Source organism: Sinocyclocheilus anshuiensis, unplaced genomic scaffold, assembly GCF_001515605.1.
Source record: "Sinocyclocheilus anshuiensis isolate Anshui unplaced genomic scaffold, SAMN03320099.WGS_v1.1 scaffold687, whole genome shotgun sequence".
NCBI classification, from domain to species: domain Eukaryota; kingdom Metazoa; phylum Chordata; class Actinopteri; order Cypriniformes; family Cyprinidae; genus Sinocyclocheilus; species Sinocyclocheilus anshuiensis.
In genome coordinates, this window is record NW_015551096.1 from 212,896 (window position 1) to 231,087 (window position 18,192).

The following is an 18,192-nucleotide window of genomic DNA, read 5'->3' on the forward strand; positions in this document are numbered from 1 at the left end:
ATTTTGAATGTTTTCATTTTTATATTTTTAAAATAGTTTTAGTCATTTTTATTAGTTTAGCTTTTTTTAAATATGTATATAGTTTTATTAAATTTCTCTCAGTTTTAGTTATTTTAGTATTTCAAGTTAAACTAAATTAAAATGAGATTAGAGACTAGCAACTAGCTGAAACATAATAATCATTTCTATTTTATTTTTCAGTTAAAGACTTGTTTTTTAAGGTTTTAATTTTAGTTCATGATAATAAACCTGCATAAAAACAATTAATATAAGTCAGACAACAGAAAAGTCATATAAAATGAAAAGCTGACTTTAAAAAAGTATGTTTTACCATAAGATTTGAGAACACATACTGTCTGAGCTTGTTTAATATCAGCTGCAAGTGATTTCTGTAGGAACATTACTACAGCACAATACTAAAAAATACTCAAAGGTTTGGGCTCAAATATCATAATAAGTGTGTTTCAAAGGGTTTCTTTCTCTTTATTTATGAAACAGTTGTGGATAATACTGTGATATGACTGTGGGGTGATATTGTGAAGAAACTATCATCAAAGCTCACAAATGAATGACTGTTTATTCAAAAGCAGCACACTGTAAAATCTTCACTAAACTCAACCTCATATTTAAATAAAACAGACAGACTTTGTTCAGAACAATGCTTGAGTTCAGATGTTTGCAATCGTTGTTATAAAGTGTTGGTTCACTGGGTTATTCTCTCCACTCTGGCGATGATTTTCTGGTCAAACGTGGGCAGGACGGCCTCGTCCTCTCGTATCTCCTCGTAAACCGCTCCGCAGGCGAACTCAGCGCTCGCTCTCTTGAAGAAGAACCTGCTGGAGCGAGAGACAGATGAGAGAGACCCGCTCATCCAGAGGAAAGCTTCGACTCCTGCGCTGATGAGAGCGAGCGCGTCTCACCTGAACGGCCCCCTGCGCGTCAGCAGAGACCTGAAGAGACCGAGAGTCACCACGGAGACACCCTGAACACACGACCGGTACGGGATCACGTCTCCATCATAACAATACACCACCGTCACACACCTGCAGAGACACAGAAACCCTGCCAGATCAGGATGAGTTTGTTTCTTCATCAGGTTTGTAGAAATGTAGCATTGCATCAGTGTCTCAGCAATGGATGCTCTGCAGTGAATGGGTGCCGTCAGAAGCATCTCATTGCAACTCACAGCATCTCTCAGCATCTCTCAGCGTCTCACTGTGTCTTACTGTGTCTCACTGCATCTCACCTGCATCTCACTGCGTCTCACCTGCATCTCACTGCATCTCACAGCATCTCACCTGCATCTCACTGCGTCTCACCTGTATCTCACTGCATCTCACTGCGTCTCACCTGCATCTCATTGCAACTCACAGCATCTCTCAGCATCTCTCAGCGTCTCACTGTGTCTTACTGTGTCTCACTGCATCTCACCTGCATCTCACTGCGTCTCACCTGCATCTCACTGCATCTCACCTTGTGGATTATTGTGATGTTTTTATCAGCTGTTTGGACTCTCATTCTGACGGCACCCATTCACTGCAGAGCATCCATTGCTGAGACACTGATGCAATGCTACATTTCTACAAACCTGATGAAGAAACAAACTCATCCTGATCTGGGATGAACTGAGAGTGAGCAGAGTTTTAGCTCGTTTTCCACATGTTTTGGCTGAAGTACTGAAGTATACAGTGAATGTGATGAATGATGTGGTGAACACTGACTGGTGTGTGTGTGCAGGACTCGTCACGATGCTCTTCACGGTAACGTCACGTGTGTCTGGCCGTGTGCTGATTTCACGCTGCGTATCACAATCACTGTCCAGCATCTTAAGCGAATGGCACGATGCAAATGCAGTAGTGGCACTAGTGTCTGTTTCTTCTTCCTGTCAGAACAGGAAATGATGCGATTACTCACAAAGGTTGTGCTCGGCACTACTTCAGTATGTGTACACTGCGTTTGTCACAATGTGCATCAAATAAAAACAGCATCACACAATGCATTGTGTTTAAATGCTTCTAGTGTCCAGTGTGATGAAGTAACAGGAAGTGATGTCGAGATGGGGGGCGTGGCAGTCAAAAGTGTGTGCAGATGAGCTTGCTTTTTTAACAGCACTAAATGACTGGAGTCCTAAATGATCACTGAAGTCCTGCATACGTCACCAGAGAGAAGACTGACGCTTCACTGGAAGATCCAGTTATGATATTCTGATTAAACATTTCCAGGTAAACATTTTTGGTGCAAAAAAGCTTTGATAGCTTTATAATATAAACTCCATAAACAAAATACAAAGATCTGAAAACGCATTTGATGAGCCCTTTAAATCTGTGGCGGTAACTCACTGTGTGTCTCAGCGCTGGAGGGCTTTGAGTTTGTGTTTGTGTCTGCAGCTCCTGCAATCGTCTCATCAGTTCAGCTGCAAAGGTGTGTGGCGTCATCTTCCCCTATTACAAACACACACCTCTTTACTGAGATGAACGAGCTCATGTCACACAAGTCTGATCATACAGAAGGCTTATAGTGAACACAAAGATGTTCTTAAAATTAAATACATGGTTTATTCATTTAATCATTTATTTTCACACATTCGTTTCACTCACCGGTGTGTGTGGCAGGTGTGTGTGTCTCGTGTCTCTCTCTCGTGTTCGGTGGTGTCGATGACATGCGTGACGCCGCTGCCTGTCGAGGGAAACACATCAGTGGACATGACGACAACGTGGAGGTCATCTCTCAGCATCTCACCTGCAGCTCACTGCATCTCACTGCATCTCACAGCATCTCACCTGCATCTCATCGCGTCTCACTGCGTCTCACCTGCATCTCACTGCATCTCACCTGCATCTCACTGCGTCTCACCTGTATCTCACTGCATCTCACTGCGTCTCACCTGCATCTCATTGCAACTCACAGCATCTCTCAGCATCTCTCAGCGTCTCACTGTGTCTTACTGTGTCTCACTGCATCTCACCTGCATCTCACTGCGTCTCACCTGCATCTCACTGCATCTCACTGCGTCTCACCTGCATCTCACAGCATCTCACCTGCATCTCATCGCGTCTCACTGTGTCTCACTGCATCTCTCAGCATCTCACTGCATCTCATTGCAACTCACAGCATCTCTCAGCATCTCACCTGCATCTCATCGCGTCTCACTGTGTCTCACTGCATCTCTCAGCATCTCACTGCATCTCATTGCAACTCACAGCATCTCTCAGCATCTCACCTGCATCTCATCGCGTCTCACTGTGTCTCACTGCATCTCTCAGCATCTCACTGCATCTCATTGCAACTCACAGCATCTCTCAGCATCTCACTGTGTCTTACTGTGTCTCACTGTATCTCACCTGCACTCCTTATTGCCTGGACGCTTCTGATTGGCTGTGTTGTGAGGAGGGAGGGTCTCTTTCTCAGACTCCTCCCCCTGAGAGGCCGTGGTCTGGTATCCTGAAAACCGTGTTTCTGGTGACGGGTCAGCAGTCTGAGTGTGTTTCAGATACACTTCTGACCGGAGGAACAGCGGGAACAGACTGTCCTGTAACACCGCCTGCACCTGCGCATGCGCCTGCACAAACAGGGCGGAGTCTAGCCGCAGCTGCTGAATGCCGTCCCGTATGCCGCACCTGGTCTCGGCTGTGATCCTGCGGGACACGACTCCGTCACACAGATAGCAGCGGTACATGGCTTTGGCCAGTTTGAGCCGCCGCTCCATCGCATCCTCGGGAACCTTCTGAAATCCACTGCAGGCGAACCAGAACTCCAGCAGTGCTGCGCAGCCCAGCGTCCGCAGGAAGCGCAGGAACAGAGCCGTGCCGTCACGGTCTTCCAGCAGCGTGAGCAGCGTCTCGGCCCAGGGCTCGTACGGCCCGTCCGGTGACACGCTGCCCTCGGGCTCGAACCCCAGATTTGCATCAGAGCGGCGCACTGCAGCCACTGGAGCCTCCGACCAATGAGATGCAGTCTTATTGCTGTAGACCCCGCCCTCACTGCCCTCCTCACCCGGCACTGGTGGACGAGGCGCGTCCTCGCTGAAGACCCCGCCCACATCACCACGGCAACTCATGATGTCATCTGAGGCTCCTGAAGGCTGAATCATATGAAAATATTAATATGTAAAAATTAATACAAATATTGTAAAGTAATCATTATTGCTTGTTCTGAAATGTGCACAGTTCATATTGGTTTTTTATGCCTTTAATCCATTTTTGTTTAATTTCATTGTACTTTTTTTTTATAGTTTCGTCCAGTTTTTTGTTTTATTAGATTAGTTTTTATTATTTGTTTGTTTTATTTGTTTACTGTTTAAGTCCATTTGCACTTGCATTATTGTTCTTTGTTTTATTTTTCAGTCAGTTTATTTGTAAAGTGCTTTTCCCTTGCATATGGTTTTATTTGATTTGCACTGTGTTTTGGTATTACAGATTTAAATTGAATACATAAAAATAGACAACAACCTTTTTTAATTTCGAAAGATGTAAAATGTGTCATTATTCCTGTCAGAAACAAATTTTTGTAAATGGTTTTTAATAATAAAAAACGCAACAGTTTGAATTGAATTTGTTCTGTTGAATTTATATGATAATGTCTGCAATCAAGTCACGAATTAAAAACGCAGAGCTCCGATTACAAGCTATTTAACACTGAATAATTTGCATGCAACATCTGATGGTTTCTCATCTCATTTCGTCAGTCAGAATCACTGCAGTATGATGCATTTGATCAACTTTATTCAACGAAAGACAGAAAATCAAATGACGCTTCCTCTCGACTTATAATGAAAATATCAGTGTAGGTTAAAACATGAAGTAAACATTACTATTAAATGTTTATTAAGTTCAAAGTAATAAGATGATGATTTTACCTGACGGGAGTTTGAGTCGCGCGCAGCTGCTGTGAGTCTCGAGCTGTTAGTGAGAACACGAGCGCCGTCACTCATCATCCTCATCCTCATCATCATCATCATCACTGCCTCTCAGTCATACATCCACTCCTGCTCATCGTTTTTAAATATTATATGCTGCTCTTTATTTTCTTACTTCTTTTTGTCAAATTTGTTGGTTGCAAAGTAAGTTCATGAACTTTTGATTGGATTTTATATTGTACTTCTGCTGTTATTTTGTTTTATTTGTTGATATCAATTTAAATTTTCACTGTCGCTACTTTTTATTTACTTATTAATTAAATTATTATAATTTTTTTTTTTTTACTTAACGCATTTCATACTATTTTCACTATTAAATCACACCATATAAAAAGTGAATGTGAAATCAAATCACACGTGATACAGGCAGTAACCTAATTGTTGAAGACATAGATGGATGTAGTTTGATGTACTCAAGTGCTGTAATGTGTGTTCTGTTCTAGTAACTCCATCAACATGCAGAATGAAGTTTGTGCTGCTTTCTCTCTTCAGCATCCACAGATGATCTTCTAGAAATCTGTCCATCTCAAGGAGGAGGAGGGATGTTAAAGGTCACACCACACGCCATCTGACACACTATAGGAGTCCGACCTCAGCTGATACACACACACACACACTCTCTCTCTCTCTCTCACACACACTCTCTCTCTCTCACAAACACACACTCTCTCTCTCTTTCACACACACACACTCTCTCTCTCTTTCACACACACACACTCTCTCTCTCTTTCACACACACACACTCTCTCTCTCTTTCACACACACACACTCTCTCTCTCTTTCACACACACACACTCTCTCTCTCTTTCACACACACACACTCTCTCTCTCTTTCACACACACACACTCTCTCTCTCTTTCACACACACACACACACACACTCTCTCTCACACACACACACACACTCTCTCTCACACACACACACTCTCTCTCTCTCACACACACACACACACACACACACTAAGGTATCTAATTAGACTCCTATTGTTTTTATATACAACTAGCTACAAATACTCACCCTAACAGTAAACGTTTTTGCATTTTTAAAATAATGAACAAAAAAACTTTTCTATGAGTGAGGACATCCCCAAAGTGAGGTCTTGTCCGGTTTATCAGACTTCTAGGTACAAATATATCTCCAAAATATGATTATGAAAAATGAGAATATAACACTTGATAGAAAAGCCATGTGTAAGTAAACACAGGTGACACTGCAGAAGTGTGAAACGCCTCTAAACGCTCCTGCGGTCCTCAGTGTGTGACTGCTCTCTCCCGCTGTGACCTGCGTCTCCTGCGATGATCAGGAAAGGTCACGGTGAAGGCTAATCCTCGTCTCCAGGGAGCGACACGGCTAATCACTACTGTTTCACAACGCCGTGACCTTTAACACCACACTGACCCCGAGACGCCTGCAGAGACTCCGGCTTCAGCACTCACCGGAAAACAACACATTCACAACCATCATTCTGACTCGAATTCAGCCTCATTAAACACTAAACATCCTTTCTGATGTCCTGACTCGCTCTGAATAAAAGCATGGAGGCCTTCACACACACCAGCATGAGAAACAACCAACAATTCAGGAGCGTTTCGCAAGATTTGTCCGTAATAGTAAAGGAGAACCGCATTTTCTCTCAGTCTATTATATAATGAAATATTTTTGTGATTTGGATCCTTCTCTTCATATTCCACAGACAGAAGAATTAAGAGTCGCTCTCATCTGAAATGTCTCAACATTTAAAAAAAGACATTACTACTGATAAACACGTGATTTCAGTTGTTTTATTTGATTTCCACACCTCTGTCTTATTTTCAGAGAAAAATGTCTCCAAAATGACAAGAGTCCCGTACAACGAACAGAAACTGTTAATGTCACCCAACAAACAGAAGTAAAAACACAGGACAGTCAAATTCACTGCTTAAAAAACAAAACACACAAACTGTGCAAAAATTATTTTAAAAACAGCCACAGTCACATGACAAACATTCACTCAAGCTCCGCCTCCTTCGTCCCATTGCCGGCGGAGATATTGTGGCTCTCTGCACTCCCATCAGCTTTCTCTCCATCCCCGTGTTCCTGCGTCTGATTGGCTGCTTCCTGCGGGCCTGTGCTCTGATTGGCTGCTTCCTGCGGGCCAGTGTTCTGATTGGCTGGCTCCTTGGCTACTTCCTGCAGGTTGTACTTGCGGTAGAGCGTGTAGTCCTTGAGGACGCTGACGCAGCAGACCGTCTTGATGATCTCGATGATGATGGAGAGCTCAGGGTTGGTCAGATCTACCTTATTCAGCGGGTTCAGCTTCCCCACCAGACCTAAACCCAGCAGAGGAACAGACAGTGATGAATGGCGTGTTTGAGGCAGCATGTGATGTGTGTGTGAGTGCTGCTGTACCAGCCACGGCTTTGATGACCTCCTCTCTCTTGCTGTGGCTGCTGTTTCGGGCTTTGAAGCAGATCTGGTAGGTGGCACGGAGCGGCGCTCTGAACCAGCGCTCCAGAAATACACTCAGAAACTTCTCCATGTCCTCGGGAAACGCTTTACACGTGCCACTGACCGGCAGCATGCGCAGGATCACACGGGACTTCCTCTTCTTCGTCTGATAGAGGTCTGACAGAATGTGATGGACCAGCTGCTCTGGGTCTGAGAGAGAGAAAGAGAGAGTTGTGATCTCAATCTGAGGTTCAGATGGAGCTCACCTCACGTGATGATCTGATCAGACTCTCACCGACTCCATGAGTGCGAATGAACACCACGTTATGAGCTCCGCTGTCCACCGCACTGAACCTCTGCTGATGCGTCTTCATAGATGACTGTATCTGAGACACTTCCTTCTTCAGAGCAGCTTCGGCGTCTTCATCATCCTCCTCATCCTCACTGAGACTGTCCTGTGTGTCGGCGGGATGTAACACACTACAGTTACACATCTCCATAAAACACTAGTGTAAGACATCTCTATAGTGCACTACACTAGTGTAACACATCTCTATAGTGCTCTACACTAGTGTAACACATCTCTATAGTGCACTACACTAGTGTAACATCTCTATAGTGCACTACACTACAGTAACACATCTCTATAGTGCACTACATTACAGTAACACATCTCTATAGTGCACTACACTACAGTAACACATCTCTATAGTGCACTACACAAGTGTAAAACATCTCTATAGTGCACTACACTAGTGTAACACATCTCTATAGTGCACTACAGTAGTGTAACACATCTCTATAGTGCACTACAGTAGTGTAACACATCTCTATAGTGCACTACAGTAGTGTAACACATCTCTATAGTGCACTACAGTAGTGTAACACATCTCTATAGTGCACTACAGTAGTGTAACACATCTCTATAGTGCACTACAGTAGTGTAACACATCTCTATAGTGCACTACAGTAGTGTAACACATCTCTATAGTGCACTACAGTAGTGTAACACATCTCTATAGTGCACTACAGTAGTGTAACACATCTCTATAGTGCACTACAGTAGTGTAACACATCTCTATAGTGCACTACAGTAGTGTAACACATCTCTATAGTGCACTACAGTAGTGTAACACATCTCTATAGTGCACTACAGTAGTGTAACACATCTCTATAGTGCACTACAGTAGTGTAACACATCTCTATAGTGCACTACAGTAGTGTAACACATCTCTATAGTGCACTACAGTAGTGTAACACATCTCTATAGTGCACTACAGTAGTGTAACACATCTCTATAGTGCACTACAGTAGTGTAACACATCTCTATAGTGCACTACAGTAGTGTAACACATCTCTATAGTGCACTACAGTAGTGTAACACATCTCTATAGTGCACTACAGTAGTGTAACACATCTCTATAGTGCACTACAGTAGTGTAACACATCTCTATAGTGCACTACAGTAGTGTAACACATCTCTATAGTGCACTACAGTAGTGTAACACATCTCTATAGTGCACTACAGTAGTGTAACACATCTCTATAGTGCACTACAGTAGTGTAACACATCTCTATAGTGCACTACAGTAGTGTAACACATCTCTATAGTGCACTACAGTAGTGTAACACATCTCTATAGTGCACTACAGTAGTGTAACACATCTCTATAGTGCACTACAGTAGTGTAACACATCTCTATAGTGCACTACAGTAGTGTAACACATCTCTATAGTGCACTACAGTAGTGTAACACATCTCTATAGTGCACTACAGTAGTGTAACACATCTCTATAGTGCACTACAGTAGTGTAACACATCTCTATAGTGCACTACAGTAGTGTAACACATCTCTATAGTGCACTACAGTAGTGTAACACATCTCTATAGTGCACTACAGTAGTGTAACACATCTCTATAGTGCACTACAGTAGTGTAACACATCTCTATAGTGCACTACAGTAGTGTAACACATCTCTATAGTGCACTACAGTAGTGTAACACATCTCTATAGTGCACTACAGTAGTGTAACACATCTCTATAGTGCACTACAGTAGTGTAACACATCTCTATAGTGCACTACAGTAGTGTAACACATCTCTATAGTGCACTACAGTAGTGTAACACATCTCTATAGTGCACTACAGTAGTGTAACACATCTCTATAGTGCACTACAGTAGTGTAACACATCTCTATAGTGCACTACAGTAGTGTAACACATCTCTATAGTGCACTACAGTAGTGTAACACATCTCTATAGTGCACTACAGTAGTGTAACACATCTCTATAGTGCACTACAGTAGTGTAACACATCTCTATAGTGCACTACAGTAGTGTAACACATCTCTATAGTGCACTACAGTAGTGTAACACATCTCTATAGTGCACTACAGTAGTGTAACACATCTCTATAGTGCACTACAGTAGTGTAACACATCTCTATAGTGCACTACAGTAGTGTAACACATCTCTATAGTGCACTACAGTAGTGTAACACATCTCTATAGTGCACTACAGTAGTGTAACACATCTCTATAGTGCACTACAGTAGTGTAACACATCTCTATAGTGCACTACAGTAGTGTAACACATCTCTATAGTGCACTACAGTAGTGTAACACATCTCTATAGTGCACTACAGTAGTGTAACACATCTCTATAGTGCACTACAGTAGTGTAACACATCTCTATAGTGCACTACAGTAGTGTAACACATCTCTATAGTGCACTACAGTAGTGTAACACATCTCTATAGTGCACTACAGTAGTGTAACACATCTCTATAGTGCACTACAGTAGTGTAACACATCTCTATAGTGCACTACAGTAGTGTAACACATCTCTATAGTGCACTACAGTAGTGTAACACATCTCTATAGTGCACTACAGTAGTGTAACACATCTCTATAGTGCACTACAGTAGTGTAACACATCTCTATAGTGCACTACAGTAGTGTAACACATCTCTATAGTGCACTACAGTAGTGTAACACATCTCTATAGTGCACTACAGTAGTGTAACACATCTCTATAGTGCACTACAGTAGTGTAACACATCTCTATAGTGCACTACAGTAGTGTAACACATCTCTATAGTGCACTACAGTAGTGTAACACATCTCTATAGTGCACTACAGTAGTGTAACACATCTCTATAGTGCACTACAGTAGTGTAACACATCTCTATAGTGCACTACAGTAGTGTAACACATCTCTATAGTGCACTACAGTAGTGTAACACATCTCTATAGTGCACTACAGTAGTGTAACACATCTCTATAGTGCACTACAGTAGTGTAACACATCTCTATAGTGCACTACAGTAGTGTAACACATCTCTATAGTGCACTACAGTAGTGTAACACATCTCTATAGTGCACTACAGTAGTGTAACACATCTCTATAGTGCACTACAGTAGTGTAACACATCTCTATAGTGCACTACAGTAGTGTAACACATCTCTATAGTGCACTACAGTAGTGTAACACATCTCTATAGTGCACTACAGTAGTGTAACACATCTCTATAGTGCACTACAGTAGTGTAACACATCTCTATAGTGCACTACAGTAGTGTAACACATCTCTATAGTGCACTACAGTAGTGTAACACATCTCTATAGTGCACTACAGTAGTGTAACACATCTCTATAGTGCACTACAGTAGTGTAACACATCTCTATAGTGCACTACAGTAGTGTAACACATCTCTATAGTGCACTACAGTAGTGTAACACATCTCTATAGTGCACTACAGTAGTGTAACACATCTCTATAGTGCACTACAGTAGTGTAACACATCTCTATAGTGCACTACAGTAGTGTAACACATCTCTATAGTGCACTACAGTAGTGTAACACATCTCTATAGTGCACTACAGTAGTGTAACACATCTCTATAGTGCACTACAGTAGTGTAACACATCTCTATAGTGCACTACAGTAGTGTAACACATCTCTATAGTGCACTACAGTAGTGTAACACATCTCTATAGTGCACTACACTACAGTAACACATCTCTATAGTGCACTTGTCTGACATCATGCTGCTGACCTGCTCGGGGCCGTAGAGCGCGTCCGCGTACTCGTTGAGCAGGCTGAAGGCTTCGCTCGTGCACTTGCGCTCGTTCATGTTGCAGGTGATGAGTACCCCCTGCGCGCCCACCTGCAGCTCGCGCGCGCCCCTGTGTTTCTTGTGCGCGTGTCCTCCGAAACGCTTCCTGCTCCTCTTGAGCGTCTCGGACATGACTGCTCTTTATCACGCACTCTCTGCTGCTGCTGCTGCTGAATGCAGAGATGCAGAAACTCCGCGTTATCAACGCGCTGCTGGCACGCGTGTGTTTGTGTCTGTCGCGCTTCAAGCTCTCCGCAGCGCGCGTCATACAGGGCCCCGTGTGGGACATGTGATTACGAAACGCGTTTGACGGTGCTGCAAAAAAGGTTACAAAACCATAAATATCACACGTGTTTTCTTTTTAAAAGTTATGAAAATACAGAGAATGAAATTTGTATTTATATAAAAACACTTAAAGCCTTTGTGCATAATGTATTATAAAAGTACTCATAATTGTTCGTTGAAATAAATTGTATAATTCATAAATTATGTGAAGTTAGAATGCATTATAAAATTTATTTGCAGATTCCTTATTACATATGAAATTGGTTATCATGTATTTTAATGCAAAGTTGTAACAATTAAAAGTTAAGTATTGTAACTGTGGATACAATTAAATAATGCAATGCATTATAAGGTTCATTACAAAGTATATTTTATAATGCATTATATATACAGGCTTCAAGTGAAGTGTTTGCCCGTTCTATAATTCTATAATCTATTGCGAGGAACATGTTACTCATGTAAAACCTACTAGAATGATCATAGAAGTTTCCCCGACAGAACAAATTAAATGTGTTTTCAAAAGTGATTTATTATATTATTTTACAGGTTTGTTAAAATCACAAAGACACAATTCATGAGATCATCATCATAATCATGATGCTGTAATGCAGAATAACTAAACACATATCATCTGAAGTCTCAATATGGAAATGCATACTTGCTGTCATGTCTTTAATGAGCAGTGTGCTCTTCTGAGATCTTGTTGATTCTCTCCCAAAAACAGAAGAATGGATGTAGAAATGTTAAGCTTAAGCTTACAGATGTCCCTGACAGAATTTCTAAAAATACTTTTAAAAAGTGTTTTCTTTATAATAAATGAATTCTTCAACAGGTTTGTTCAAATCTAAAGACACGATGAATCCAGTGTTCACCGGAGGGGTCTAGAGCTGCAGGTCTGTGGTGTTCTGATGTGGTTCTGTTTGCTGGACTGCATTAATCCAGACTCCCACTTGAAGAAGCCGCAGCTCTGTCGTCTGACGGGGCAGCTGTAGAACCCACGGCCGTGGTTCGGCCCGCCGTTCCCCACCGTCAGACGCCTGGCCCTCCGGCCGCAGCCGCACAGAGGAGACGTGATCTTAGACGCGAGGCTCACAGTGCGGGGCGGGTCTGTATAAACACTGAACGACGCGCCGCTGCGTCCTAAGAAGCGCGAGAGCGGCCCGTACGGGTCTGTGCGCCGGAGCGGTGTGCAGGCAGAGCTGGACGCTGGTCTGGCAGGTTTGTAGTGGTCTGACGGGGTTTTGTTGTGTCCTGCGGGATCAGGCTCCTCAGGCTCTGCCCCCACGAGCACGTCATCACAGGAGCCAGGCTCCTCCCCCTCGGTCAGCAGGACTCCGTCTCGCCAGCAGGCGTCTGGAGTCTCGGGGTCGTAGGTCATGTCTGAGAGCCCGGCCAGTGTGCTGAGATTCCCGAGCGGTCTGGACGCACACAGCGGAGTGTTTGTGCTGCAGAGGACGGTGCGCGGCGACACGAGCGATCGACACACACTCGTCTGCTGCTCGTTACGCTCGGGTCGCTCACTCAGCGCTGAGGGACGCTCACCAGAGACGCTTCCACGCGGAGGTCTGGACTTCACCAGCGCCTGAGAGACAGAGACACATGCTGGTTTAGCACAGCTCAGCGCCGGCTCCTGATTGGCTGTGGCGTCAGGCAGGGGGTGGAGTCACCTGTGACAGAACTCACCCTCCTCAGAGACTTGGTCACAGTCAGCAGACAGCCGTCAGACACCATCCTCCACGCCAGCAGAGCCGTGTTCCTCGCGTCCACCAGACCTGAGCAAATCACCACAGGAGGAAACATGCTTCAATACATCATGATTACGGCTTCTAAAAGACACAATTGTGTGACTCTAAATAAAGCAATAAGCCGTGGTTTACAGTGCACTTATAACAGCTAAGGGGCGTTGTTAGATATGACGCTAAGCGGAGCGGTTATAAATTCACTGTAAACCACGGCTTCACGGGGCTTACTTCTTTTATAAAACGGTTATTCCATATACGTAGTAAGGTTTCACAAAATAAAACAGAGCAAATAAAGTGTAATGATATTAATAAAAACAGTATTCTTCCACCAAACAATGTAGCTCCTCAGAAACAGTTGTGGTTGCAACAAAGTGGTTGCCGAGCAACACACAAACGTAAACAAAGGTGTATGTTACTTTGTAGTCATTTACAACAGCTTCGAACGCGGCTCAGCCAATCAGAATCAAGCACCGGAACTATGTTTTATAATCATAATTATAAAAGTCACAATTATGAGATAAAAAGTCATAATGACATAAAAAATTAAATGATCACAGTTTTGTCAATTATGTCATAAGTATGACTTAATATCTCATTTTAGACATGCCAATTTCAACATTATCTCATAATTATGACTTAGCATTTTATAACTTTGACCTCTAATCTCATAATTTCACATTTTTATATCATAATTATAAACATTTATCTCATTTTGTCCCCACTTTTCACAAAAACAAACCTGTGTGTGTGTGTGTGAGAGAGAGAGTGAGAGTGTGTGTGTAGTGTACCCGAGTGCTCTCTTCCTGTGAACTGGATGCCGAGGTCCAGCAGAGCTCCTCTCAGACCTTTGGGCTTCCGGTTATAGAAGAGCTGACAAACAACCAATAGAGTCAAACACTAAATGCCTGAAACCATGAACCGAACCGGGATGATTTCTCCCATTCATCAGGGTCTGTGTGTCTGTGTTTGTACCCTGTAAGTGGCTCGCAGGTCGATCCAGCTCTTCAGAGCTTCAGGAACACTCAGCTGCTTCCGTTTGCACTCGTACAGCAGACAGACTCCCAGATCCCAGTCTGCATCAACACACACACACACACACATTACAAATGAACCTACACAAGAGATAAAGCGCAGGCAGAGAGGCAAGCATTCTCTCACCTGACCATGTGACAAATGCACAGGGGTGTCCGGAGGGGGCGGGGCCTGTGCTGTCCGTCTCAAAGACCACGCCCCTCTCCTGCTGGAGACTGTGCAGCCAGCGAGTGAATCTGGACAGACAGATGTGGAGGGGAGGGGCGGACTCCACCTGATCCTGTCGGCCAATCATACGCAGGGTGACAGATACATGACTGAACTAAGCATCAATAATCACCAGAGGTGTCTATAAGAGCTCAGGTTAACCTGTGTGATGCCGGTGAGCTCCGTGCAGAAGGCTGACAGTACGGGGTGTTCCTGCGGCTGGACATACGAGTGGAACTCTGACTCCACTTCTCCGTTCGACACATTCAGCAGGACGGCCGGAAACTCAACTGATGAGGGAGCAAAACACATGTGAAGCCAAGCGATGAGACATGAAACAAAAACTCGAGAAGCATCAGGACTCTTACTGATCTCCTGGCCACAGCTGCTCTTCTCTCTCCAGCAGGTGGACTCAAAGTCAATGATGATCAGGAAAGAGAAGCGCTGCTCTGAGAAACAACAACACCAGCAGCAGCAGCAGAGTCAGTGACGATCCACACATGAACACACTCACAGATCAACACACAGCAGAGACTCTTACTGCAGACTGACAGAGACACTCACACACACACACACACACACACACACACACACCAGAGACTCTTACTGCAGACAGACGGACGCTGATGAGCTCCAGATGAAGGACTGCGCTTCCTGATCAGACCCAGCTCCCTGACACACATATCATCACATATGAGATACATGACATATTAGCAGAGAAGTGTAAATATACTGCAATGAACAAATATTTAAATACAATATCAGAGCAGTTTTGATATACATTTTATATTTAGTCTCAGCAAATCGTGTTGATAAATTATTGTATTTAATTATATAACGTTTATATAACACTAATCTGTTTAATCTGAGTGTCTAGTGTTTGTGTCAGATGAGATGTTGTTGTTTCTTACTTCGCCAGACTCTTTGTTGACATGTCGCTGCTGCTGCTGCTGCTTCACACTCGAGTTGCACACACAAACATCTGCTGAATGACTCGCCAAACATCCAAATGATGATTACATTCATAAACACAGCATGAAACACTCTCGCAGCTTTAAATTCCCCGCACAGCGAGACCGTTTCCGTTGTTACGCTGCACTTCCGGTCGCGCGCCTGCGCTGGGTGACGTTCCTCTCAGCGGAGCCTGTGATTGGTCGAGAGCGGCTGTAATCGCACGCAGAGCTGCAGATCGGATCAGTGGATACTAATCGATCTCAGAGCTGTAGATCAGCGAGCACACGTGACGCTTTCGCTCGTGTTTTTACGCGGTTATTTCGCTGTATTTACACTAGACTGACGTCATGACGGCCGAGATGAAATGCGCTGTGCTTTAGTTATTCATGGATATGATTATATGTAAATCAGACTGAGTTTTCAAGCATGATGAACTGAAGAACAGCACATCAGTGAATGAATAGCTGAGATGAAGAGTGAAAGGGACAGATGGACTCATCTTCATCCTCCTCATCCTCCGGTATGAGGAAGGCAGCGGACAGTCTGATCTCAGACTCATGTGAGAAGAGAGAAAGACTGGAGCTCATCTCAGAGGCGACTGCATTCACATTCACTCAGTCATTTTGCTGGACTTCATGAAGTCAGTGTGTTGATTCTGGATCATTCATCGAGTGTTTCTTGTGTGTTTCTGTGGATCAGGATGTCAGACACACACACTCACTCTCTCACACACACACTCAGACACACACTCACTCTCTCTCACACACACACACACACACACACGCACACACTCGCACTCGCACACGCACACACTCGCACTCGCACACGCACACACTCGCACTCGCACACGCACACACTCGCACTCGCACACGCACACACTCGCACTCGCACACGCACACACTCGCACTCGCACACGCACACACTCGCACTCGCACACGCACACACTCGCACTCGCACACGCACACACTCGCACTCGCACACGCACACACTCGCACTCGCACACGCACACACTCGCACTCGCACACGCACACACTCGCACTCGCACACGCACACACTCGCACTCGCACACGCACACACTCGCACTCGCACACGCACACACTCGCACTCGCACACGCACACACTCGCACTCGCACACGCACACACTCGCACTCGCACACGCACACACTCGCACTCGCACACGCACACACTCGCACTCGCACACGCACACACTCGCACTCGCACACGCACACACTCGCACTCGCACACGCACACACTCGCACTCGCACACGCACACACTCGCACTCGCACACGCACACACTCGCACTCGCACACGCACACACTCGCACTCGCACACGCACACACTCGCACTCGCACACGCACACACTCGCACTCGCACACGCACACACTCGCACTCGCACACGCACACACTCGCACTCGCACACGCACACACTCGCACTCGCACACGCACACACTCGCACTCGCACACGCACACACTCGCACTCGCACACGCACACACTCGCACTCGCACACGCACACACTCGCACTCGCACACGCACACACTCGCACTCGCACACGCACACACTCGCACTCGCACACGCACACACTCGCACTCGCACACGCACACACTCGCACTCGCACACGCACACACTCGCACTCGCACACGCACACACTCGCACTCGCACACGCACACACTCGCACTCGCACACGCACACACTCGCACTCGCACACGCACACACTCGCACTCGCACACGCACACACTCGCACTCGCACACGCACACACTCGCACTCGCACACGCACACACTCGCACTCGCACACGCACACACTCGCACTCGCACACGCACACACTCGCACTCGCACACGCACACACTCGCACTCGCACACGCACACACTCGCACTCGCACACGCACACACTCGCACTCGCACACGCACACACTCGCACTCGCACACGCACACACTCGCACTCGCACACGCACACACTCGCACTCGCACACGCACACACTCGCACTCGCACACGCACACACTCGCACTCGCACACGCACACACTCGCACTCGCACACGCACACACTCGCACTCGCACACGCACACACTCGCACTCGCACACGCACACACTCGCACTCGCACACGCACACACTCGCACTCGCACACGCACACACTCGCACTCGCACACGCACACACTCGCACTCGCACACGCACACACTCGCACTCGCACACGCACACACTCGCACTCGCACACGCACACACTCGCACTCGCACACGCACACACTCGCACTCGCACACGCACACACTCGCACTCGCACACGCACACACTCGCACTCGCACACGCACACACTCGCACTCGCACACGCACACACTCGCACTCGCACACGCACACACTCGCACTCGCACACGCACACACTCGCACTCGCACACGCACACACTCGCACTCGCACACGCACACACTCGCACTCGCACACGCACACACTCGCACTCGCACACGCACACACTCGCACTCGCACACGCACACACTCGCACTCGCACACGCACACACTCGCA

At 45.5% G+C, this 18,192-nt stretch overlaps 3 protein-coding genes across 3 annotated transcripts; all 3 read right to left on the reverse strand.

The window, feature by feature from the left end:
- Window positions 1-435: 435 nt before the first annotated feature.
- LOC107662718 (axin-1-like) lies at window positions 436-4,913 on the reverse strand. Its single transcript, XM_016452794.1, has 7 exons — window positions 4,856-4,913; window positions 3,342-4,081; window positions 2,598-2,676; window positions 2,340-2,441; window positions 1,722-1,882; window positions 921-1,043; window positions 436-833 (listed from the first exon to the last, which is right to left on the reverse strand). The coding sequence occupies exons 2-7, from the start codon at window positions 4,055-4,057 to the stop codon at window positions 704-706; spliced, it is 1,311 nt and encodes a 436-aa protein (XP_016308280.1). The 5' UTR covers window positions 4,058-4,081; window positions 4,856-4,913; the 3' UTR covers window positions 436-703.
- A 1,772-nt stretch (window positions 4,914-6,685) lies between these two features.
- On the reverse strand, window positions 6,686-11,774 carry LOC107662723 (THUMP domain-containing protein 1-like). The gene is made up of 4 exons (XM_016452804.1): window positions 11,401-11,774; window positions 7,639-7,798; window positions 7,305-7,553; window positions 6,686-7,225 (listed from the first exon to the last, which is right to left on the reverse strand). Exons 1-4 carry the CDS (start codon window positions 11,590-11,592, stop codon window positions 6,903-6,905), a joined length of 924 nt encoding a protein of 307 aa, XP_016308290.1. The 5' UTR covers window positions 11,593-11,774; the 3' UTR covers window positions 6,686-6,902.
- A 465-nt stretch (window positions 11,775-12,239) lies between these two features.
- Window positions 12,240-15,894, reverse strand: eri2 (ERI1 exoribonuclease family member 2). The gene is made up of 9 exons (XM_016452793.1): window positions 15,638-15,894; window positions 15,334-15,398; window positions 15,095-15,175; window positions 14,889-15,016; window positions 14,646-14,799; window positions 14,460-14,560; window positions 14,276-14,357; window positions 13,429-13,517; window positions 12,240-13,327 (listed from the first exon to the last, which is right to left on the reverse strand). Exons 1-9 carry the CDS (start codon window positions 15,658-15,660, stop codon window positions 12,614-12,616), a joined length of 1,437 nt encoding a protein of 478 aa, XP_016308279.1. The 5' UTR covers window positions 15,661-15,894; the 3' UTR covers window positions 12,240-12,613.
- Between the last annotated feature and the right edge of the window lie 2,298 nt (window positions 15,895-18,192).

Coding starts and splice junctions, on each gene's coding strand:
- LOC107662718 (XM_016452794.1), bottom strand. CDS start 4,057: ATGAGTTGCCGTGGTGATGTGGGCGGGGTCTTCAGCGAGGACGCGCCT. Junction 2,677..3,341: donor CCAGGCAATAAGGAGTGCAG/GTGAGATACAGT, acceptor TTCCCTCGACAG/GCAGCGGCGTCACGCATGTC. Junction 1,883..2,339: donor CTCCAGCGCTGAGACACACA/GTGAGTTACCGC, acceptor CTGTTCTGACAG/GAAGAAGAAACAGACACTAG.
- LOC107662723 (XM_016452804.1), bottom strand. CDS start 11,592: ATGTCCGAGACGCTCAAGAGGAGCAGGAAGCGTTTCGGAGGACACGCG. Junction 7,799..11,400: donor CGCTCTACGGCCCCGAGCAG/GTCAGCAGCATG, acceptor GCCGACACACAG/GACAGTCTCAGTGAGGATGA. Junction 7,554..7,638: donor CATTCGCACTCATGGAGTCG/GTGAGAGTCTGA, acceptor TCTCTCTCTCAG/ACCCAGAGCAGCTGGTCCAT.
- eri2 (XM_016452793.1), bottom strand. CDS start 15,660: ATGTCAACAAAGAGTCTGGCGAA. Junction 15,176..15,333: donor TCAGCGTCCGTCTGTCTGCA/GTAAGAGTCTCT, acceptor GTTGTTTCTCAG/AGCAGCGCTTCTCTTTCCTG. Junction 13,518..14,275: donor CACAGGAAGAGAGCACTCGG/GTACACTACACA, acceptor TGATTTGCTCAG/GTCTGGTGGACGCGAGGAAC.